This window comes from Leiobunum rupestre, chromosome 11 (genome assembly GCF_980474605.1).
Source record: "Leiobunum rupestre chromosome 11, qqLeiRupe1.1.hap1, whole genome shotgun sequence".
Classification (NCBI taxonomy): Eukaryota; Metazoa; Arthropoda; class Arachnida; order Opiliones; family Sclerosomatidae; genus Leiobunum; species Leiobunum rupestre.
Window position 1 is genome coordinate 38,428,262 of NC_143394.1, and position 24,546 is coordinate 38,452,807.

General features: G+C 35.9%; 2 protein-coding genes across 2 annotated transcripts; one reads left to right on the forward strand and one right to left on the reverse strand.

The window, feature by feature from the left end:
- LOC149922539 (uncharacterized) lies at positions 1 to 1,559 on the reverse strand. The gene is made up of 6 exons (XM_090163781.1): positions 1,432 to 1,559; positions 1,248 to 1,338; positions 941 to 1,182; positions 667 to 885; positions 412 to 595; positions 1 to 335 (listed from the first exon to the last, which is right to left on the reverse strand). The coding sequence occupies exons 1-5, from the start codon at positions 1,494 to 1,496 to the stop codon at positions 454 to 456; spliced, it is 759 nt and encodes a 252-aa protein (XP_090019907.1). The 5' UTR covers positions 1,497 to 1,559; the 3' UTR covers positions 1 to 335; positions 412 to 453.
- Positions 1,560 to 21,526: 19,967 nt separating this feature from the next.
- On the forward strand, positions 21,527 to 23,090 carry LOC149922540 (uncharacterized). The gene is made up of 6 exons (XM_090163794.1): positions 21,527 to 21,659; positions 21,753 to 21,843; positions 21,909 to 22,150; positions 22,206 to 22,424; positions 22,496 to 22,679; positions 22,756 to 23,090. The coding sequence occupies exons 1-5, from the start codon at positions 21,595 to 21,597 to the stop codon at positions 22,635 to 22,637; spliced, it is 759 nt and encodes a 252-aa protein (XP_090019920.1). The 5' UTR covers positions 21,527 to 21,594; the 3' UTR covers positions 22,638 to 22,679; positions 22,756 to 23,090.
- Positions 23,091 to 24,546: the final 1,456 nt, after the last annotated feature.

A 24,546-nucleotide genomic window follows, 5' to 3' on the forward strand; every position in this document is an offset into this window, starting at 1 on the left:
GTGAGAATGAAAACCAATATTAATAACAACTAACTAATGGTTAACAGAAATATATTATAATGAGATTAAATAAGTTTCACACATTTTACAGATAGATTTATAATCTTTAAGCTAAACAATTTTGATATTTGTTCCAAAGCGGACAAAAGCCAAATGAATTTTGTGCATGTACGCATTCAACTCTCGTTTAACAAAAGTTTCGTTTACGTGAACGGATTTATTGGCAATTTCGTCGAGTTCGCTTCTTCTGGCGTCTTCCGCTTTTATTTCATTTTCCTCGTGCGAATCCTTTTTCCGGGCGAGTGTCCTCAACTGACGTTTGATCTTTTAGTGTCCTGTATAATAAATGAAACGGGTCAAACTCTTAATCGAGATGCCGCGCGAATAAAATATAAAAGTGGTAACGCTTACCTGGGCTGCCGTTGGTCACCCTTAGGAGCATTTAGGGAACTTCTATTCAAGAGAATAGTGTCCTCTTTTTCCTAAACAGCAAAGTCCTGTCAATATTGATAATCTGAATTTTGACTTACCTTTTTTAGCTTTCCCATCTTTTTCCTGGTGAGTGTCCTCATCCTCCTGCTGGTCCAATAAAGTTCTGGATAATAAATTTAACAGGTTGTTCTAGTAATCAAGATATGGAAAATCATTAAATATAGTAGCTGTTACGTCTGCTGTGGATTTTCGTTCAGGGACGAATTTAAAGAAACTGTTTCACAATAGGTAGTTGGGTCTTTGTAGGACTTGTAGGTGATTTCGCTGAGCTCACGCTTGCGCTGTTTCTTTACTCTTCTTATTCCTAAACAACAAAGTCTCGTGAATAAGGAGAAACCTAATTTTGACTTACCTTTTTTAGTGTCCACATCCTTTGGTTGGTCTTCAATTGTCCTGTATAATAAATGAAATGAGTCAAACTCTTAATCATGAAATATTATACATTTACGTCTGCCGCGGTTGTTCTTCCTTAGGCGCATTCTCGGAAAGGGTTTCCACGTTGATGTCGTCCTCTTGAATCCGGATCGTTGCGGGGTCATGGCGTTGGTTGTTCCGTTGAGGGCTGTCTTCTAATCCCAATCTTCGCGGGAGTTCGTCGTAAACGAATTTCGCGTCGCCGTCTATTTCCTCGGGCTTCAAGATGCCAGTAGTTGGGTAAACTTGGTAGGTCTCGACGTTGTTCGTGTTAATCTGGCAAAACGTTCAATACTCGCGTTAGTTTAAGTTCGATATTTTGGAATGTTATTTTTCCATACTTTGAAAGCGTGGGTATAATCTTTCGGATTTTTGATGGCGATGACGCGTTTCCTAAAGTCGTGTTTCTGGTCTAATGGAAATCCCTCGGCTCTGAAAATGAAATTCATACAGTGTACATTTTTATTGACAAATATAGTATTTGACATTCAAGAAAAAAATGTAAAAAGGTTTGGTATAACTTACGTGTTACCCTCGGTGTTACCCATTAACGATAAATTCTTATCTGACGACGTCAAGTGGGTGTCCATTGTCGTCAATAATCCCCAAGGTGTGGTCCGGCACAATGATCCAGGAGAGTTAAAGGCTTAGGCCTAAGTCTCAAGTTGATTTAATATTTTCTGGCGCGTGAAACGCGCGTCAATATTACGTAAACTATTCGTGCGCGTGAAACGCGCGCCAATATTACGTAAACTATTCGTGCGCGTGAAACGCGCGTCAATATTACGTAAACTATTCGTCCGCGTGAAACGTGCGCCAATATTACGTAATCATTTTTGGCGGGCATTTTTTGAAGCGCCTTTAGAAAAAGTATTTTTGGAAATACAGCAATGTTAGCAATGAAATGTTTACACAATTACTGGAATAAATTGGTTTGTACGAACCCAAAATTAGATATTTACCCAAAATTAGATATTTACCCAAAATTAGATATATATCCAAAATTAGATATTTACCAAAAATGAGATATTTACCCAAATTTAATCACCTTTGTTTTAAAAAAAATCTTTGAAATTTTGAATAATTTCATTAGGCACCCTTAGAATATTCGATTTTGCCATGTTAATTTACATAGAGAAATATAATATTTTAGTTGTCAAAAACGTTTTCGGTTGCCATGGTAAAAATAAATCCCATCGTATTTTTTCCCTTTGGGGTTTTTTAAGTTACATAAAGGTCTACTTAATCCCTGAATTTAAACAAAATCGATGAATTACACCTCGGTAGTCTCCTTGTTAGTTAATCGCCCGAAAATTTATATACGGCGGACTACTCGTCGCCTTTGAAAGAGAGCTACAAAATTTGAAATTTCACTATAATTGAATCACAAAAAACATAACACTCATAAGTACGACTCAGACTATTCTTTCAGTGCTCAATGGTTTAATAACTCTTTGTTTCACAAATGACCATATTTAATATTTAATGAAGACATACAACTATTTGAGTGTTGTTTTTAGTCATTCGAATGTATGATATTTTTTTCTTACTTCCAGTCACATAATTCTTTCGTGACTGGATATTAAATGAAATACATTTTATCATAAGTAACATAATAACAATAAGGATGACCATTAGCGCAACTTCTCATGAAACTGATTTTCACAGTTATTGCGCAATCAAGGTTTAGTTCAGCACAGAGCCCCCTAGTGTCTAAAACACGCCGAAGTTGAAATATACTACTACCAAGGACGATATTATACTACTCAGTTTGGTTGCAAATCCAATTCGGAGCTGGGCGAGAGTATCAGTGTCGAAGAAAGGTTTCTTTCGAAAATTAGTATTAACACAATAGCAAGGGTCATACTTATAGTTATTATTTTACTTATGATTTTATCATAATTCAAATAGTCCGCCGTGGATATTTTTCTTACTGAGACTTTTCGTGGGACGAATTGACGACTTAAGACGACCAAAGGCTTAACCAGTAAAAATCAATTGGATGATTACGATAATTAAATATTTCTTCTATTTTAGGCACATGGACAGTAATCACAAATTAATAGCGTTCCGCTTCGTATACCATGGGCTTGTTGATGGCTATAGACAGTCATTTGATTATATATTTACGTTGCGCGAACAATAATCGAGCAGATACAGTATTAGGTTTTTTTGTAAATGGTTGTGAAAATTCTGGACTTCCTTCGCGAGTTCGAGGCGATATGGGAGTTGAGAACGTTAACGTCGCCAGGTACATGTTAGATCATCGTGGTCTTAACAGAGGTAGTTTTATAACTGGTCTTAGTGTTCACAACACTAGGATTGAACGACTTTGGGCTGAAGTTAACCGCGTAGTTACGTCGAATTTTCGATCAATATTTGTTCATATGCAAGAAGAGAGATTGTTAAATCAAACTAATGAGATGCACATTTACTGTCTACATTATGTATTTGAACCTCGAATCCAACGTTTTTGCGACACTTTCCGTAATGAGTGGAATTATCACATTTTAAGGACGGAAGGTGCATCTCCAATTCAAATGTGGTCATTAAATAGGTTGGATGACATCAGAAGCAGAGATGAAGACGACGAATACAATATCAATCCAAATATGTACGGCGTTGAAGATAATGACGTTCCAAGCGAAATTGAAACCGACAACAATATAATTGTGCCAGAAACCCATTTTGCATTATCAGAAATAAATTTTTTAAGTTTAAGAAACCAAGTAAACCCACTCGCGGATGATGGACACAATGGTATTGAACTATATAGAAGATCATTAGAAATAATAACCGATTTAGTGCGGCGTGGATAGTTGCATTATTTCAGATACAATATTCATAAGTTCGTGTTTTAAATGTTTTTACGTTATTTTCATTTCATTTTTCCTATAAAATCTAGCACTTTTTTAAATAAACCAATAACGTCACAAGAACGTCAATGACTTATCTTTGCCTTATAAGTACAGAAAACTACAATTACTTACAATACTATCCCTATATGCAGAGCCGTACCTAGACCAAATAACGCCCTGGGCAAAACATCAAAATGGCGCCCTCATAACTAGAGCTCGGCGAAACGGATAAATTAACCGCTAAAATTTCGATTAACCATAAAAAGTACGATAAACTGTTTATTCGTGGATATTATCCAGACTAAAATGCAATTTAACATGTAAAATTAATAAAAAAAATCGGATAATTTGTGGATAATTGTGTGTTTTGGATAAAAATAAATAAAACGCCGAGCTCTACTCATAACCTTAGGTAGAAATATTTTACGAAAAACTAATACTCAGAGAAAAATATTTATTTTAAAATAACATTTATATATACATACTCATGCATATGATATTTATTTTTACAATTTTAAATTTTTATTTTTATGGCCTTTATTGCCGCAAACTTGTCGATAACCATATCGAAATTAGTTTTTTTTTGACATTTCGTATTCTATCGATAAAATTGAGAGATTTGTACAAAATTCGAATGGCAATTGTTATATTTGGATATACATTTGTCAGCGAGGGTTCCAATATGGTATTTAATAAATCTAAAGAATTTGCGCTTTCAAGATTGTCCATTAAAGAACTAAATTGATATTAAAAACTTTCAATTTCTGCTGATATTTCAATTAGATCTATGTCACCTGGATATTTTTCGCCTAATCTGACTGCTCGTTTTTTTAAATCTTCAACTGGAAAGGTACAGTCCCGATCAAAAGTTTCTAGCCGTTTTCTCTCGGCAGCCATTTTGTTTCTATTTTAGGTAGAGAGCCGAATGAGGACTTCTATGAAAGCAAACCCTCACGAAATTAATATAGGTGAAAATTAATGCCCAACCACCATTAGGGCACGAGCAAAGCCGGAAATAGCCAAACCCCTCCAAAATGACGTCATGAAAAATAAATAAAATATCTCGTGCCTACGCTCGTTCAAGCGTCATAATATTCGGAAACATAATCTGGTTTCATTTTTCAAATCAGATTTGTGGTTGTAAAGTTATTGAAGAAATAGTAATGACGGAAAACATGAAAATTAACCCTAATTTAATTTTAAAATAATATCGCTCGAGATATTTTTTGCTGCACGATGTTTTATGAAAACTATAGGAGTTACCAGTCCAGTTTTTATTTTAATCAAAAGGTTTAATAGCGTAGAGTAGCATATATTAATATGAAAGAGCTCTACTTGGTCGTTATGGAGATATGACGCGAAATTACATAACCAACTTGTAGGTTTTATCGGTTTTCCCCTTATGAATAATTAACAAATAATAATTACCTAATTATTAATTAATTTATGAATAATTAATTAGTTAATTTAACATTTTTTTTATTCAAGCTTTGATTTTTTTCATTTTCTTTGTTTTTTTTAAGCTAGTTTAGTTATAAAACCATTTCAAATGTTGAAACTGGCGCCATCTATGAAAGTTCTACGAGCCTTAGTGTAGTCTAACATTTCGGTAAGTCTTTATTTTGAGTTTCGTGAGTTCTACTGTATCCCAAAAATATCTTTTGTAAAACCTTTTTCGGCGAATTGACGACAGTGTAGCCGCCGGACTAAGGAAACCAAAATTCGTATTTGAACAATTCTAATACAGATATATTTATGTTTCATTATTTTCGATTTTTAGTGAAATATTTTCAATTTATTTTTAATAAAATTTTTAATTTTTCAATATCTAATTTAAATAAAAATCTTCCATTTTGGGCCCCTACAATTTTTGCGCCCTGGGCCGCCGCCCCGCCCGCCCTACCCAAGGAACGGTACTGCCTATATGATTAATTGGATGGCGAAATGTACAAGTGAAAACGCGATTAGGTCGTTTTGAGAATAGTCAATTTTATCCTCCGACTAAATAATTCATTTTAAAAGCGTATAGAATACTGGGCAAAGTGACCAGGCTTTTGCTATTGGTTACTATCTGTTTTTTTAAACCCACAATCCAGTGGTGTAGATCGAGGGGGTAGCCACCTGGAAAAAAATTGTAGACCAGATTTCTGATTTCCCAATATATTTCCGATATTTCTTACATTTCCGATATTTCCCAAATATTTCCGGTATTTCTTGTGGATTTCTAGATTTTCGGAAATAAGTATATCGCTATTTGTACACCATATTTCTTAAGTGGCTACCCCCTTGGTGTAGATAAGGCCTCCGGAGAACCCTAAGGCTTCAGTGGCCCCCTAATTTCCCATCAAATTATATGCTAGATACCGAATAAAATATCGAATATTATTGGGGGGGGGGGGTGAAAGTTACTTCTCGCCAACCCGAGCCGGGAGTGCTGTTGGGAACTCAAGATGGGTGCTGGGAGGGGCAAAAAACTTTTAGAACCTCAACTGTGTTTAAATTTCAGTCTTTTCCCACCAATTTACATAGTAGTAAAAGGTACACATGCATTCGGAGAAGCTACCCTCCATTAAAACATCAAAACCATTATCCAGACCCCTTTTGGTTTCTCTTTGCCCCCTCCAACTTCTCGAACGTTCCTACGCCCCTAGTGCAGACAGACTTTTCAAAATCATTTCGCCAACTCAACCCAAGTTTGGCCCTCTAGACAAAGTTGATGGGGGTGGCTCCATCTGCTTCTCCATGGATTCGCCCCTCCGCTTAACTAAAAATCGGAGGTTGGATTAAAGTTGTTGTATCTTACGGCAGAGACGTTTCCAATGTGAAGCGCTGGCGAAGTAAAGGACTCGAAATCTTGCCAAAACCTACGACTTCTGCACCTCATTATTCAGCATATTAGAAGTTTCGTAGGAATCTGGCACCATTAAGCAGCGATTCATGCTTTCGAATGGCAGTATTCTAGTTAACTATAAATTTAATTATAATCAGCTAGACTAGTACCCAAAGTACCACCCTAGGTCCACGCCATCTAGCGACTTTTATTGGCTTTAATTCAGAGGGCCGGGTTACAATGCGTAGGGGGGTGGTGGCAAGCCCTTCAAGCCACGGGAACCAATAGCTCCCTACACTCACTATTACCGTTAACCTCTACAAGTTTTTATGGAAGGGGAAACCGAAGAACTCAGGAGCAAACCCCTTTAACCAGTGAGGAGATAACTGGTAGTCATTTACATAACGCATTATGTATAATTATACTAACGTCAAAAGTAAATTAGTAATTAATTAGTTTTCAATTATTTATGTCTAAAATGAATAACGTTAACAATTATAAACAGTTACTTCTTCAATTTCAAAAAAATTACTATATGCGAATTAACTTACTCATATATTTCACATGTTATTCAATTGTAGATATTTCCAAATCGGCATTACAACTTTGAAATAATTTCGTAAATTTATTTATTTATTTAATTTACTTTTTGCCATTGTAAACATTTTGGCTTTTGCGAAGTTATTTCTTAAAACTATTAATATATAAAAATAATTCGAATATTTTATTTCATAATTAAAAATACAGCGAGTATTTAATGTAATTTAATAATTAACCCCAATATCTGCCCTAAGCAATTTAAGAATTTTTGTGCCCCCCCCCCTCATTAGTTAGTAGACGCCGGACTCAGGAAAACAAAATTCATATTTGGAATCTTGGATAATACTAATACAGATGCATTTATATTTTATTTATATTTTACTCGGTAACTTAATTTTTTAACGTGTATGAGATACATTTTGTAGGATAAATTTTTATATTTTTTAAATTAAATTTTATGGTAAATCCGCCACTGAAATAAGGCAAAGCGTCTACCGCTGACACCGGCAATTTGCCAAAACGACAACCTCAGGGGAGAGTTTCGTTTGGCCGACTGCTCGTTTGGCCGACTACTCATTTCGCCGACTGATCATTTGGCCAACTGCTCATTTGACATTTGGACGATACTAGGTGCGTTTGGCTAGGTACTGTCCTCTAGGTCGCGTTTTAGAAGGCCCAGCTTGGTTATAAAGAACGGGGCTGAGGGGGCGCGGGTCGGGCCCCCAGCGCTCGAGCGAAGTAAGTTCGCGGCGCCGTCCGGCACCAATACTTAGAATACATTGCCCGTTCTATAAGTCAACCTAACACTAAAGACATAGAGAAGGACAGGCAATAAGAGTCGGTGAAATGAGCAGTCGTTCAAAAGAGCAGTTGGTCAAATGAGTGGTCGGCCAAACGAGCAGTCGGCCAAACGAGCAGTCGGTCAAACGAGCAGTCGGCCAAACGAGCAGTCGGCCAAACGAGCAGTCAGCCAAACGAGCCGTCGGTCAAATGGGCTGCTCATTTGGCCGACCAGAATTTCGGCTAAAAGAGTAGTCGGCCAAATGAGTAGTCGGCCATATGGTCTGCTCATTTGGCCGACCGAAAAGTCGACAAAATGAGCTGTCGGCCAAATGGGCATTCGGACATATGAGCAGTCGGCCAAATGAAAAGTCGGTCAAATGAGGAGTCGGCCAAATGCACCCCACCCTACCTCAGTACCTCTATAAAAATATTGGATACCGCAAAACTGGTGGCGATAACAAAATGGTAACACGAAATGTTTTGACTATACTAAAGTATAATAGATGATGCCAGACTACCATTTTTAGGGAGGTAATCGTTTTGGCGAATTGCCGATGTCAGTAGACGCTTCAAAGGAGTATATTACTATAAATATTATATATTGATACTGATATAGTTATTTTTTATTTAGTTTTAGTTCCATTGTATCATTATCACATTTTTTAGTTTTTCCTAATGAATAAAATTTCGATGGTGCCCCTAATTTATATATTTCTTGATGCCCTAAGCAATTGCTTTTTTGCCTAATGGTTAATCCAGGGCTGGCCACGATGGTGATAATTAAAGTATGTGTCTTTGTGGTGCGGACAATTCCCAACATTCGTAGACTTGCTGGCACCTAGGAGCAAGAGCAACAAACACAGCGCCCCACACAAAGAGAACGCAACTCGTCAAAAGTGGTGGATTGTCTTGCGTACATTTTTCATTGGCTAGACGCTTTAGCGCCTGCTGCTGTCGGAAGGGAAAAATTCGGAAATTGTTTCCCCCCCCGCCCGTAAAACGTTTAGCGTAAAGGCTCGTGACGCTCGTCCAATGAAATTCGTACACAACCCTTCGTTAGCGTGTTTAAAGACTAGCTGCGTTCTCCTTGTGTTTGTTAATCCTAGCTGGCACGGAAGCATAAAAGCCCCGAAATCACGAGATTTACCGGGACAGTTCTCAGCTTACCGCGATCCCATGGAGACATTGCCGATCGCGCCCGTGGCGTAGCGTGGAACATTGTCGCCCGGGGCGGAATCATAATTTGCCGCCCATTTGACGTCATAAAAATAATTATGTTGGTGTTGGTGAGAAAAAGTCATCATATGAAAGAACTGAGCGAAAAATATTTATTTCAAAACCATATAATATAGTACGTCTGTGTTCAAAACGTATTACACTATAAAAGTAACATCTAAAATTCAACTTTTCGGGCCTTACGCGCAGCAAAATCATTTATAACTTCGTCAAAGTTAATTTCGTTCGTCACACTTTGTTCTATTGACAAAATGGCCAAATTACTCAATCTTATGGAGCTCATGGTAGACCTCAAGTAATTTTTTCTTAATTTCAGCTTTGAGAAGTTACGTTCACATGAAGCAACACTGATAGCTATAGTTAAGAAAATTCGAAGCATAATTACGAATTTACGATATTAGGTACGCAAATGCCATAGTTGCATTGCTGAATAAATTCTAAAAGCTCGAGCGATCTTTTTATGAATTTTAGAATTTTATTGCCCTGCCCATGTTTCCTAAAAATTACTTGTAGTGTAAAAATCATAAACTGGCATATTCAATGTTTCATTTTGGGGCAGCCGGGTAGCCGCCTTCGTTTTGTTCATATTTTCCGTGAGACTTTAAACTAAAACTTACTATTAAAACGGCAGCGCGGCGGGAAACAAAACTGCAAAATACTGTCACAAAATTCTCATTAAAAAGTCTTCAAACTGGCACTGTCGAGTCGAGACTGGAGTGCCTTTGTTAACTGTATGAACTGAACTGAACGAAACGAACGAAGTCGAGCGAAGGACGCGGCAAAAGGAAATGGAGAAGTTCAAGTTCAACAAGTTGAAATAATTATATTTTGAATATTCGTCTGATGATGAGTCTTCAATTATTCAATTGAAGAGTCCCTTTTGAGTCGTAAGATATACAGCAATAAACAGTTTTTTCAGTTCAAAGAACTGACCAAACTCGAGTATTTACCTAGAAACAACTATCGGTTTACTTAATTTTAGTATTACACACAAACAACTATTCATCGTATTGGGTCCGGTTTTATCTCGTTTTGGAAAATTTTCCCCATCGAAAAAGACTGTTCTCTAACCAAGGCTTAAAGTTTCATAGCCACTGTTCCACTTGATGGAAATTGGTGAATACGGTAATCACAATTCAAGTATTCAGAATAAATAATTCATTTTAAAATAAAAATTTATAACTTAGATTGTTGTTGATGTTAAATTAAATTTTTAATCAGTCTGTATTAACAATAATAAATTTTGGAACTAGTATGTACTAACAACAATAATAAAAAATGGAACTATAACCAAGGAGGATAGGAAGAGAGGCGAAGAAGAAGGGATGAACGCGCCAAAATCATCCAAGTTGTAAAAAGGGGCAATTTTGCCGCCCTCCTAATGGTGGCGCCCGGGTTGGTCCGCCCCTCCGCCCCCCCTCGCTACGCCACTAGATCGTGCCCCCATCTATGCAATTTTTGGCTGGCCTATTTACAAATAAAGTTGCCTGAAATTGTTAAATTTCAGTTGTTTTCAATCTAAATCTCAATTTTAATCCTTTTGTAGAATAGTTGAACGCCTTTTCTCCTTCTCGGGCTTGGGGCCAGACAAAAAGGTCACCGGGGTTTGATTCCAATGCGTCGGGTGTTCAACTATCACTAAGAAACCAGTCACTTTAAAAGTTCTTACGATATTTAGTCCTTTTATAGAATAAGTGATCCATGATTACTTTCCCTTCCCACTAACGCCATCTATGGTAATTTAAGTACTTTTCATTGAAATTTTTTTAAACTACGTCGTGCAGGTCAAAATTCGAAATATAAAAATATATTGGTATAAATATTTTTTTTCACAAAGCGAACAGGTCAAAATTCAAAATATAAAAATGTATTGGTAGAAATATTTTTTTTTCACAAAGCGAACAGGTCAAAATTAGAAATATAAAATAAAATTCCCAAAAATTTTGTGTGAGATAAAATATTACAAGGAAAATGTTTTTTCACAAAAATTTTTTTTCACTAAATTTTTTTTACGAAAATTACTTTCACGAAAAATTTTTTCACGAAAATTTTTTAATCCTGAAACTTTTTTTATTCTCGAAACGTTTTTCACGACCATTTTTTTTCTGGAAAACTTTTTTCACGACCATTTTTTTTCACTAAAATTATTTTTGCATACCAAAATATTTTTTTGCATACCAAAATATTTTTTTGCATACCAAAATATTTTTTTGCATACCAAAATATTTTTTGCATACCAAAATATTTTTTTGCATACCAAAATATTTTTTGCATACCAAAATATTTTTTCACAGGAACGCAAATATTTCTACCACAATTTTTTTATCACAACAAATTATTTTTATTTCATTTTCTAATTTTGACCTGGATTATGGCACGCCATCCAGGTCAAAATTAGAAAATGAAATACAAATAATTTGTTGTGATAAAAAAATTGTGGTAGAAATATTTGCGTTCCTGTGAAAAAATATTTTGGTATGCAAAAAATATTTTGGTATGCAAAAAAATATTTGGTATGGAAAAAAATATTTTGGTATGCAAAAAAATATTTTGGTATGCAAAAAAATATTTTGGTATGCAAAAAAATATTTTGGTATGCAAAAAAATATTTTGGTATGCAAAAATAATTTTAGTGAAAAAAAATTGTCGTGAAAAAAGTTTTCCAGAAAAAAAATTGTCGTGAAAAACGTTTCGAGAATAAAAAAAGTTTCAGGAATAAAAAATTTTCGTGAAAAAATTTTTCGTGAAAGTAATTTTCGTAAAACAAAATTTAGTGAAAAAAAATTTTTGTGAAAAAACATTTTCCTTGTAATATTTTATCTCACACAAAATTTTTGGGAATTTTATTTTATATTTCTAATTTTGACCTGTTCGCTTTGTGAAAAACAAAATATTTCTACCAATACATTTTTATATTTTGAATTTTGACCTGTTCGCTTTGTGAAAAAAAATATTTATACCAATATATTTTTATATTTCGAATTTTGACCTGCACGACGTAGTATAAAAAAATTTCAATGAAAAGTACTTAAATTACCATAGATGGCGTTAGTGGGAAGGGAAAGTAATCATGGATCACTTATTCTATAAAAGGACTAAATATCGTAAGAACTTTTAAAGTGACTGGTTTCTTAGTGATAGTTGAACACCCGACGCATTGGAATCAAACCCCGGTGACCTTTTTGTCTGGCCCCAAGCCCGAGAAGGAGAAAAGGCGTTCAACTATTCTACAAAAGGATTAAAATTGAGATTTAGATTGAAAACAACTGAAATTTAACAATTTCAGGCAACTTTATTTGTAAATAGGCCAGCCAAAAATTGCATAGATGGGGGCGCGATCTAGTGGCGTAGCGAGGGGGGGCGGAGGGGTGGACCAACCCGGGCGCCACCATTAGGAGGGCGGCAAAATTGCCCCTTTTTACAACTTGGATGATTTTGGCGCGTTCATCCCTTCTTCTTCGCCTCTCTTCCTATCCTCCTTGGTTATAGTTCCATTTTTTATTATTGTTGTTAGTACATACTAGTTCCAAAATTTATTATTGTTAATACAGACTGATTAAAAATTTAATTTAACATCAACAACAATCTAAGTTATAAATTTTTATTTTAAAATGAATTATTTATTCTGAATACTTGAATTGTGATTACCGTATTCACCAATTTCCATCAAGTGGAACAGTGGCTATGAAACTTTAAGCCTTGGTTAGAGAACAGTCTTTTTCGATGGGGAAAAATTTCCAAAACGAGATAAAACCGGACAAAATACGATGAATAGTTGTTTGTGTGTAATACTAAAATTAAGTAAACCGATAGTTGTTTCTGGGTAAATACTCGAGTTTGGTCAGTTCTTTGAACTGAAAAAACTGTTTATTGCTGTATATCTTACGACTCAAAAGGGACTCTTCAATTGAATAATTGAAGACTCATCATCAGACGAATATTCAAAATATAATTATTTCAACTTGTTGAACTTGAACTTCTCCATTTCCTTTTGCCGCGTCCTTCGCTCGACTTCGTTCGTTTCGTTCAGTTCAGTTCATACAGTTAACAAAGGCACTCCAGTCTCGACTCGACAGTGCCAGTTTGAAGACTTTTTAATGAGAATTTTGTGACAGTATTTTGCAGTTTTGTTTCCCGCCGCGCTGCCGTTTTAATAGTAAGTTTTAGTTTAAAGTCTCACGGAAAATATGAACAAAACGAAGGCGGCTACCCGGCTGCCCCAAAATGAAACATTGAATATGCCAGTTTATGATTTTTACACTACAAGTAATTTTTAGGAAACATGGGCAGGGCAATAAAATTCTAAAATTCATAAAAAGATCGCTCGAGCTTTTAGAATTTATTCAGCAATGCAACTATGGCATTTGCGTACCTAATATCGTAAATTCGTAATTATGCTTCGAATTTTCTTAACTATAGCTATCAGTGTTGCTTCATGTGAACGTAACTTCTCAAAGCTGAAATTAAGAAAAAATTACTTGAGGTCTACCATGAGCTCCATAAGATTGAGTAATTTGGCCATTTTGCCAATAGAACAAAGTGTGACGAACGAAATTAACTTTGACGAAGTTATAAATGATTTTGCTGCGCGTAAGGCCCGAAAAGTTGAATTTTAGATGTTACTTTTATAGTGTAATACGTTTTGAACACAGACGTACTATATTATATGGTTTTGAAATAAATATTTTTCGCTCAGTTCTTTCATATGATGACTTTTTCTCACCAACACCAACATAATTATTTTTATGACGTCAAATGGGCGGCAAATTATGATTCCGCCCCGGGCGACAATGGCCCACGCTACGCCACGGGCGCGATCGGCAATGTCTCCATGGGATCGCGGTAAGCTGAGAACTGTCCCGGTAAATCTCGTGATTTCGGGGCTTTTATGCTTCCGTGCCAGCTAGGATTAACAAACACAAGGAGAACGCAGCTAGTCTTTAAACACGCTAACGAAGGGTTGTGTACGAATTTCATTGGACGAGCGTCACGAGCCTTTACGCTGAACGTTTTACGGGCGGGGGGGGGGGGGAGACAATTTCCGAATTTTTCCCTTCCGACAGCAGCAGGCGCTAAAGCGTCTAGCCAATGAAAAATGTACGCAAGACAATCCACCACTTTTGACGAGTTGCGTTCTCCTTGTGTGGGGCGCTGTGTTTGTTGCTCCTAGGTGCCAGCAAGTCTACGAATGTTGGGAATTGTCCGCACCACAAAGACACATACTTTAATTATCACCATCGTGGCCAGCCCTGGATTAACCATTAGGCAAAAAAGCAATTGCTTAGGGCATCAAGAAATATATAAATTAGGGGCACCATCGAAATTTTATTCATTAGGAAAAACTAAAAAATGTGATAATGATACAATGGAACTAAAACTAAATAAAAAATAACTATATCAGTTTCAATATATAATATTTATAGTAATATACTCCTTTGAAGCGTCTACTGACATCGGCAATTCGCCAAAACGATTACCTCCCTAAAAATGGTAGTCTGGCATCATCTATTATACTTTAGTATAGTCAAAACATTTCGTGTTACCATTTTGTTATCGCCACCAGTTTTGCGGTATCCAATATTTTTATAGAGGTACTGAGGTAGGGTGGGGTGCATTTGGCCGACTCCTCATTTGACCGACTTTTCATTTGGCCGACTGCTCATATGTCCGAATGCCCATTTGGCCGACAGCTCATTTTGTCGACTTTTCGGTCGGCCAAATGAGCAGACCATATGGCCGACTACTCTTTTAGCCGAAATTCTGGTCGGCCAAATGAGCAGCCCATTTGACCGACGGCTCGTTTGGCTGACTGCTCGTTTGGCCGACTGCTCGTTTGGCTGACTGCTCGTTTGGCTGACTGCTCGTTTGACCGACTGCTCGTTTGGCCGACTGCTCGTTTGGCCGACCACTCATTTGACCAACTGCTCTTTTGAACGACTGCTCATTTCACCGACTCTTATTGCCTGTCCTTCTCTATGTCTTTAGTGTTAGGTTGACTTATAGAACGGGCAATGTATTCTAAGTATTGGTGCCGGACGGCGCCGCGAACTTACTTCGCTCGAGCGCTGGGGGCCCGACCCGCGCCCCCTCAGCCCCGTTCTTTATAACCAAGCTGGGCCTTCTAAAACGCGACCTAGAGGACAGTACCTAGCCAAACGCACCTAGTATCGTCCAAATGCCAAATGAGCAGTTGGCCAAATGATCAGTCGGCGAAATGAGTAGTCGGCCAAACGAGCAGTCGGCCAAACGAAACTCTCCCCTGAGGTTGTCGTTTTGGCGAATTGCCGGTGTCAGCGGTAGACGCTTTGCCTTATTTCAGTGGCGGATTTACCATAAAATTTAATTTAAAAAATATAAAAATTTATCCTACAAAATGTATCTCATACACGTTAAAAAATTAAGTTACCGAGTAAAATATAAATAAAATATAAATGCATCTGTATTAGTATTATCCAAGATTCCAAATATGAATTTTGTTTTCCTGAGTCCGGCGTCTACTAACTAATGAGGGGGGGGGGGCACAAAAATTCTTAAATTGCTTAGGGCAGATATTGGGGTTAATTATTAAATTACATTAAATACTCGCTGTATTTTTAATTATGAAATAAAATATTCGAATTATTTTTATATATTAATAGTTTTAAGAAATAACTTCGCAAAAGCCAAAATGTTTACAATGGCAAAAAGTAAATTAAATAAATAAATAAATTTACGAAATTATTTCAAAGTTGTAATGCCGATTTGGAAATATCTACAATTGAATAACATGTGAAATATATGAGTAAGTTAATTCGCATATAGTAATTTTTTTGAAATTGAAGAAGTAACTGTTTATAATTGTTAACGTTATTCATTTTAGACATAAATAATTGAAAACTAATTAATTACTAATTTACTTTTGACGTTAGTATAATTATACATAACGCGTTATGTAAATGACTACCAGTTATCTCCTCACTGGTTAAAGGGGTTTGCTCCTGAGTTCTTCGGTTTCCCCTTCCATAAAAACTTGTAGAGGTTAACGGTAATAGTGAGTGTAGGGAGCTGTTGGTTCCCGTGGCTTGAAGGGCTTGCCACCACCCCCCTACGCATTGTAACCCGGCCCTCTGAATTAAAGCCAATAAAAGTCGCTAGATGGCGTGGACCTAGGGTGGTACTTTGGGTACTAGTCTAGCTGATTATAATTAAATTTATAGTTAACTAGAATACTGCCATTCGAAAGCATGAATCGCTGCTTAATGGTGCCAGATTCCTACGAAACTTCTAATATGCTGAATAATGAGGTGCAGAAGTCGTAGGTTTTGGCAAGATTTCGAGTCCTTTACTTCGCCAGCGCTTCACATTGGAAACGTCTCTGCCCTTACAGTGCCGTAAGATACAACAACTTTAATCCAACCTCCGATTTTTAGTTAAGCGGAGGGGCGAATCCATGGAGAAGCAGATGGAGCCACCCCCATCAACTTTGTCTAGAGGGCCAAACTTGGGTTGAGTTGGCGAAATGATTTTGAAAAGTCTGTCTGCACTAGGGGCGTAGGAACGTTCGAGAAGTTGGAGGGGGCAAAGAGAAACCAAAAGGGGTCTGGATAATGGTTTTGATGTTTTAATGGAGGGTAGCTTCTCCGAATGCATGTGTACCTTTTACTACTATGTAAATTGGTGGGAAAAGACTGAAATTTAAACACAGTTGAGGTTCTAAAAGTTTTTTGCCCCTCCCAGCACCCATCTTGAGTTCCCAACAGCACTCCCGGCTCGGGTTGGCGAGAAGTAACTTTCACCCCCCCCCCCCCAATAATATTCGATATTTTATTCGGTATCTAGCATATAATTTGATGGGAAATTAGGGGGCCACTGAAGCCTTAGGGTTCTCCGGAGGCCTTATCTACACCAAGGGGGTAGCCACTTAAGAAATATGGTGTACAAATAGCGATATACTTATTTCCGAAAATCTAGAAATCCACAAGAAATACCGGAAATATTTGGGAAATATCGGAAATGTAAGAAATATCGGAAATATATTGGGAAATCAGAAATCTGGTCTACAATTTTTTTCCAGGTGGCTACCCCCTCGATCTACACCACTGGATTGTGGGTTTAAAAAAACAGATAGTAACCAATAGCAAAAGCCTGGTCACTTTGCCCAGTATTCTATACGCTTTTAAAATGAATTATTTAGTCGGAGGATAAAATTGACTATTCTCAAAACGACCTAATCGCGTTTTCACTTGTACATTTCGCCATCCAATTAATCATATAGGCAGTACCGTTCCTTGGGTAGGGCGGGCGGGGCGGCGGCCCAGGGCGCAAAAATTGTAGGGGCCCAAAATGGAAGATTTTTATTTAAATTAGATATTGAAAAATTAAAAATTTTATTAAAAATAAATTGAAAATATTTCACTAAAAATCGAAAATAATGAAACATAAATATATCTGTATTAGAATTGTTCAAATACGAATTTTGGTTTCCTTAGTCCGGCGGCTACACTGTCGTCAATTCGCCGAAAAAGGTTTTACAAAAGATATTTTTGGGATACAGTAGAACTCACGAAACTCAAAATAAAGACTTACCGAAATGTTAGACTACACTAAGGCTCGTAGAACTTTCATAGATGGCGCCAGTTTCAACATTTGAAATGGTTTTATAACTAAACTAGCTTAAAAAAAACAAAGAAAATGAAAAAAATCAAAGCTTGAATAAAAAAAATGTTAAATTAACTAATTAATTATTCATAAATTAATTAATAATTAGGTAATTATTATTTGTTAATTATTCATAAGGGGAAAACCGATAAAACCTACAAGTTGGTTATGTAATTTCGCGTCATATCTCCATAACGACCAAGTAGAGCTCTTTCATATTAATATATGCTACTCTACGCTATTAAAGCTTTTGATTAAAATAAAAACTGGACTGGTAACTCCTATAGTTTTCATAAAACATCGTGCAGCAAAAAATATCTCGAGCGATATTATTTTAAAATTAAATTAGGGTTAATTTTCATGTTTTCCGTCATTACTATTTCTTCAATAACTTTACAACCACAAATCTGATTTGAAAAATGAAACCAGATTATGTTTCCGAATATTATGACGCTTGAACGAGCGTAGGCACGAGATATTTTATTTATTTTTCATGACGTCATTTTGGAGGGGTTTGGCTATTTCCGGCTTTGCTCGTGCCCTAATGGTGGTTGGGCATTAATTTTCACCTATATTAATTTCGTGAGGGTTTGCTTTCATAGAAGTCCTCATTCGGCTCTCTACCTAAAATAGAAACAAAATGGCTGCCGAGAGAAAACGGCTAGAAACTTTTGATCGGGACTGTACCTTTCCAGTTGAAGATTTAAAAAAACGAGCAGTCAGATTAGGCGAAAAATATCCAGGTGACATAGATCTAATTGAAATATCAGCAGAAATTGAAAGTTTTTAATATCAATTTAGTTCTTTAATGGACAATCTTGAAAGCGCAAATTCTTTAGATTTATTAAATACCATATTGGAACCCTCGCTGACAAATGTATATCCAAATATAACAATTGCCATTCGAATTTTGTAAAAATCTCTCAATTTTATCGATAGAATACGAAATGTCAAAAAAAAACTAATTTCGATATGGTTATCGACAAGTTTGCGGCAATAAAGGCCATAAAAATAAAAATTTAAAATTGTAAAAATAAATATCATATGTATGAGTATGTAAATATAAATGTTATTTTAAAATAAATATTTTTCACTGAGTATTAGTTTTTCGTAAAATATTTCTACCTAAGGTTATGAGTAGAGCTCGGCGTTTTATTTATTTTTATCCAAAACACACAATTATCCACAAATTATCCGATTTTTTTTATTAATTTTACATGTTAAATTGCATTTTAGTCTGGATAATATCCACGAATAAACAGTTTATCGTACTTTTTATGGTTAATCGAAATTTTAGCGGTTAATTTATCCGTTTCGCCGAGCTCTAGTTATGAGGGCGCCATTTTGATGTTTTGCCCAGGGCGTTATTTGGTCTAGGTACGGCTCTGCATATAGGGATAGTATTGTAAGTAATTGTAGTTTTCTGTACTTATAAGGCAAAGATAAGTCATTGACGTTCTTGTGACGTTATTGGTTTATTTAAAAAAGTGCTAGATTTTATAGGAAAAATGAAATGAAAATAACGTAAAAACATTTAAAACACGAACTTATGAATATTGTATCTGAAATAATGCAACTATCCACGCCGCACTAAATCGGTTATTATTTCTAATGATCTTCTATATAGTTCAATACCATTGTGTCCATCATCCGCGAGTGGGTTTACTTGGTTTCTTAAACTTAAAAAATTTATTTCTGATAATGCAAAATGGGTTTCTGGCACAATTATATTGTTGTCGGTTTCAATTTCGCTTGGAACGTCATTATCTTCAACGTCGTACATATTTGGATTGATATTGTATTCGTCGTCTTCATCTCTGCTTCTGATGTCATCCAACCTATTTAATGACCACATTTGAATTGGAGATGCACCTTCCGTCCTTAAAATGTGATAATTCCACTCATTACGGAGTGTCGCAAAAACGTTGGATTCGAGGTTCAAATACATAATGTAGACAGTAAATGTGCATCTCATTAGTTTGATTTAACAATCTCTCTTCTTGCATATGAACAAATATTGATCGAAAATTCGACGTAACTACGCGGTTAACTTCAGCCCAAAGTCGTTCAATCCTAGTGTTGTGAACACTAAGACCAGTTATAAAACTACCTCTGTTAAGACCACGATGATCTAACATGTACCTGGCGACGTTAACGTTCTCAACTCCCATATCGCCTCGAACTCGCGAAGGAAGTCCAGAATTTTCACAACCATTTACAAAAAAACCTAATACTGTATCTGCTCGATTATTGTTCGCGCAACGTAAATATATAATCAAACGACTGTCTATAGCCATCAACAAGCCCATGGTATACGAAGCGGAACGCTATTAATTTGTGATTACTGTCCATGTGCCTAAAATAGAAGAAATATTTCATTATCGTAATCATCCAATTGATTTTTACTGGTTAAGCCTTTGGTCGTCTTAAGTCGTCAATTCGTCCCACGAAAAGTCTCAGTAAGAAAAATATCCACGGCGGACTATTTGAATTATGATAAAATCATAAGTAAAATAATAACTATAAGTATGACCCTTGCTATTGTGTTAATACTAATTTTCGAAAGAAACCTTTCTTCGACACTGATACTCTCGCCCAGCTCCGAATTGGATTTGCAACCAAACTGAGTAGTATAATATCGTCCTTGGTAGTAGTATATTTCAACTTCGGCGTGTTTTAGACACTAGGGGGCTCTGTGCTGAACTAAACCTTGATTGCGCAATAACTGTGAAAATCAGTTTCATGAGAAGTTGCGCTAATGGTCATCCTTATTGTTATTATGTTACTTATGATAAAATGTATTTCATTTAATATCCAGTCACGAAAGAATTATGTGACTGGAAGTAAGAAAAAAATATCATACATTCGAATGACTAAAAACAACACTCAAATAGTTGTATGTCTTCATTAAATATTAAATATGGTCATTTTTGAAACAAAGAGTTATTAAACCATTGAGCACTGAAAGAATAGTCTGAGTCGTACTTATGAGTGTTATGTTTTTTGTGATACAATTATAGTGAAATTTCAAATTTTGTAGCTCTCTTTCAAAGGCGACGAGTAGTCCGCCGTATATAAATTTTCGGGCGATTAACTAACAAGGAGACTACCGAGGTGTAACTCATCGATTTTGTTTAAATTCAGGGATTAAGTAGACCTTTATGTAACTTAAAAAACCCCAAAGGGAAAAAATACGATGGGATTTATTTTTACCATGGCAACCGAAAACGTTTTTGACAACTAAAATATTATATTTCTCTATGTAAATTAACATGGCAAAATCGAATATTCTAAGGGTGCCTAATGAAATTATTAAAAATTTCAAAGATTTTTTTTAAAACAAAGGTGATTAAATTTGGGTAAATATCTCATTTTTGGTAAATATCTAATTTTGGATATATATCTAATTTTGGGTAAATATCTAATTTTGGGTAAATATCTAATTTTGGGTTCGTACAAACCAATTTATTCCAGTAATTGTGTAAACATTTCATTGCTAACATTGCTGTATTTCCAAAAATACTTTCTTCTAAAGGCGCTTCAAAAAATGCCCGCCAAAAATGATTACGTAATATTGGCGCACGTTTCACGCGGACGAATAGTTTACGTAATATTGACGCGCGTTTCACGCGCACGAATAGATTACGTAATATTGGCGCGCGTTTCACGCGCACGAATAGTTTACGTAATATTGACGCGCGTTTCACGCGCCAGAAAATATTAAATCAACTTGAGACTTAGGCCTAAGCCTTTAACTCTCCTGGATCATTGTGCCGGACCACACCTTGGGGATTATTGACGACAATGGACACCCACTTGACGTCGTCAGATAAGAATTTATCATTAATGGGTAACACCGAGGGTAACACGTAAGTTATACCAAACCTTTTTACATTTTTTTCTTGAATGTCAAATACTATATTTGTCAATAAAAATGTACACTGTATGAATTTCATTTTCAGAGCCGAGGGATTTCCATTAGACCAGAAACACGACTTTAGGAAACGCGTCATCGCCATCAAAAATCCGAAAGATTATACCCACGCTTTCAAAGTATGGAAAAATAACATTCCAAAATATCGAACTTAAACTAACGCGAGTATTGAACGTTTTGCCAGATTAACACGAACAACGTCGAGACCTACCAAGTTTACCCAACTACTGGCATCTTGAAGCCCGAGGAAATAGACGGCGACGCGAAATTCGTTTACGTTGAACTCCCGCGAAGATTGGGATTAGAAGACAGCCCTCAACGGAACAACCAACGCCATGACACCGCAACGATCCGGATTCAAGAGGACGACATCAACGTGGAAACCCTTTCCGAGAATGCGCCTAAGGAAGAACAACCGCGGCAGACGTAAATGTATAATATTTCATGATTAAGAGTTTGACTCATTTCATTTATTATACAGGACAATTGAAGACCAACCAAAGGATGTGGACACTAAAAAAGGTAAGTCAAAATTAGGTTTCTCCTTATTCACGAGACTTTGTTGTTTAGGAATAAGAAGAGTAAAGAAACAGCGCAAGCGTGAGCTCAGCGAAATCACCTACAAGTCCTACAAAGACCCAACTACCTATTGTGAAACAGTTTCTTTAAATTCGTCCCTGAACGAAAATCCACAGCAGACGTAACAGCTACTATATTTAATGATTTTCCATATCTTGATTACTAGAACAACCTGTTAAATTTATTATCCAGAACTTTATTGGACCAGCAGGAGGATGAGGACACTCACCAGGAAAAAGATGGGAAAGCTAAAAAAGGTAAGTCAAAATTCAGATTATCAATATTGACAGGACTTTGCTGTTTAGGAAAAAGAGGACACTATTCTCTTGAATAGAAGTTCCCTAAATGCTCCTAAGGGTGACCAACGGCAGCCCAGGTAAGCGTTACCACTTTTATATTTTATTCGCGCGGCATCTCGATTAAGAGTTTGACCCGTTTCATTTATTATACAGGACACTAAAAGATCAAACGTCAGTTGAGGACACTCGCCCGGAAAAAGGATTCGCACGAGGAAAATGAAATAAAAGCGGAAGACGCCAGAAGAAGCGAACTCGACGAAATTGCCAATAAATCCGTTCACGTAAACGAAACTTTTGTTAAACGAGAGTTGAATGCGTACATGCACAAAATTCATTTGGCTTTTGTCCGCTTTGGAACAAATATCAAAATTGTTTAGCTTAAAGATTATAAATCTATCTGTAAAATGTGTGAAACTTATTTAATCTCATTATAATATATTTCTGTTAACCATTAGTTAGTTGTTATTAATATTGGTTTTCATTCTCACGTATACGTTTATAGAATGCATTTGAATAAAAAAAACTTCATTATTTTGAGAACATATTCTAAAGTTATTTTTATTAATGTAAAAAAATTATCTTACGACGTTACATTTTAATTAACCCGTTTTTAATCATCCGTTATAATATTTGTTTTCCTTCCCATGTATAAGTTTATAGAGTGCATTTCAATAAATATAACTTTCTAAACTAGTTTACGAACGAATATCAAAATTGTTTATAATAAGAATAAACGTAATGAATGTGAAACGAATATTTTCTTATCGTGTTATATTTCCTGTAAGCACTTTCTAGTCCTTCGAAGTAGGGTTTGTTTTATTCGCGTGTAATAAATGTTTAACATGTACATTTAGTTGACTTAATATTTAGTAGTTTAGTATTAACATTTATTTAATTCTAATGTATTTTTATATAGAGTGCATTTTGATAAACATTATTATCTCAGAATACAACTTTAGGAAGGAATATCAAAATTGTTTTTTCAAACACAAAACAGTAAAAAATATTATATTGTATTTCCCAGAACCTTTCCTACTTTTATAACAGTCCTTTTTATCGCTTTATATGCTTTGTTAAATGTTTCTCAAATTATTAACTATTTGCCTTTGTACCGTGTTTGTTTTCTTAATAAAGTTTAGTTCCCCCTTAAACGTTTGTTGTTATTTCGCCGCCTTTTGAGCCTCGCCCCTCTAGTTTTAGAGGGGTTGAGGCTGTTATTTTCACTCTCGACGTTATTGGGGTTGGTGAAGGGACTCCGAGAAAACTGATTGCTCATGAACGGTACTCAATCAAAATTTAATTGATACGTCGTTTGATTGGTATTTATTCCCTCTATCTAACCATGCCAAAGCAGCGCCGTTGCTTTTAATCAAAGGGGGATTTTTCGTCCCCCAAATGCAAAAGGTATTTATAGGTTCCCGCGAATTGGCTGCTTATTCGGAAACTTGAGTGTTTAGGGGATTTTTTTAAATATTACTTCTTTCTAAATAGTACAATGGATAAATTGTAAAGATTGATGATAACCGGGTTCCCTCTGGAAAATAATTATTAATAACAGCTCATTTCACCAGGAAATGACCATTTGTTAAAGATTCGCTCTAATGCAAGTACTCTTACCGTCGTCCGCTACAGCTACCCGGTAAAGAAGGGAGGGAGGCAGTGGCGCCGCCAGGATTTTTTCCCACGTAGGCACTACAATTTGGGGCCCTCTCTTGCCCACTAATTTTTAATATATTTACTTAAACCATAAGTATGACACTACCTATTTACCTAATGCATTTTTTAATAATGGTCTGTTTCGCCATTGACAACGTAAATTATTATGTGACTAAAGTTTAATAACTCTTGGCGAATTCCTCTTAGTCTTTGGAAATCGCCGAGTGATACAGCCAAGGCCTATAAAAATTTAAATGCTTTCAAAAATGTAAATAACTCTTACTTTGT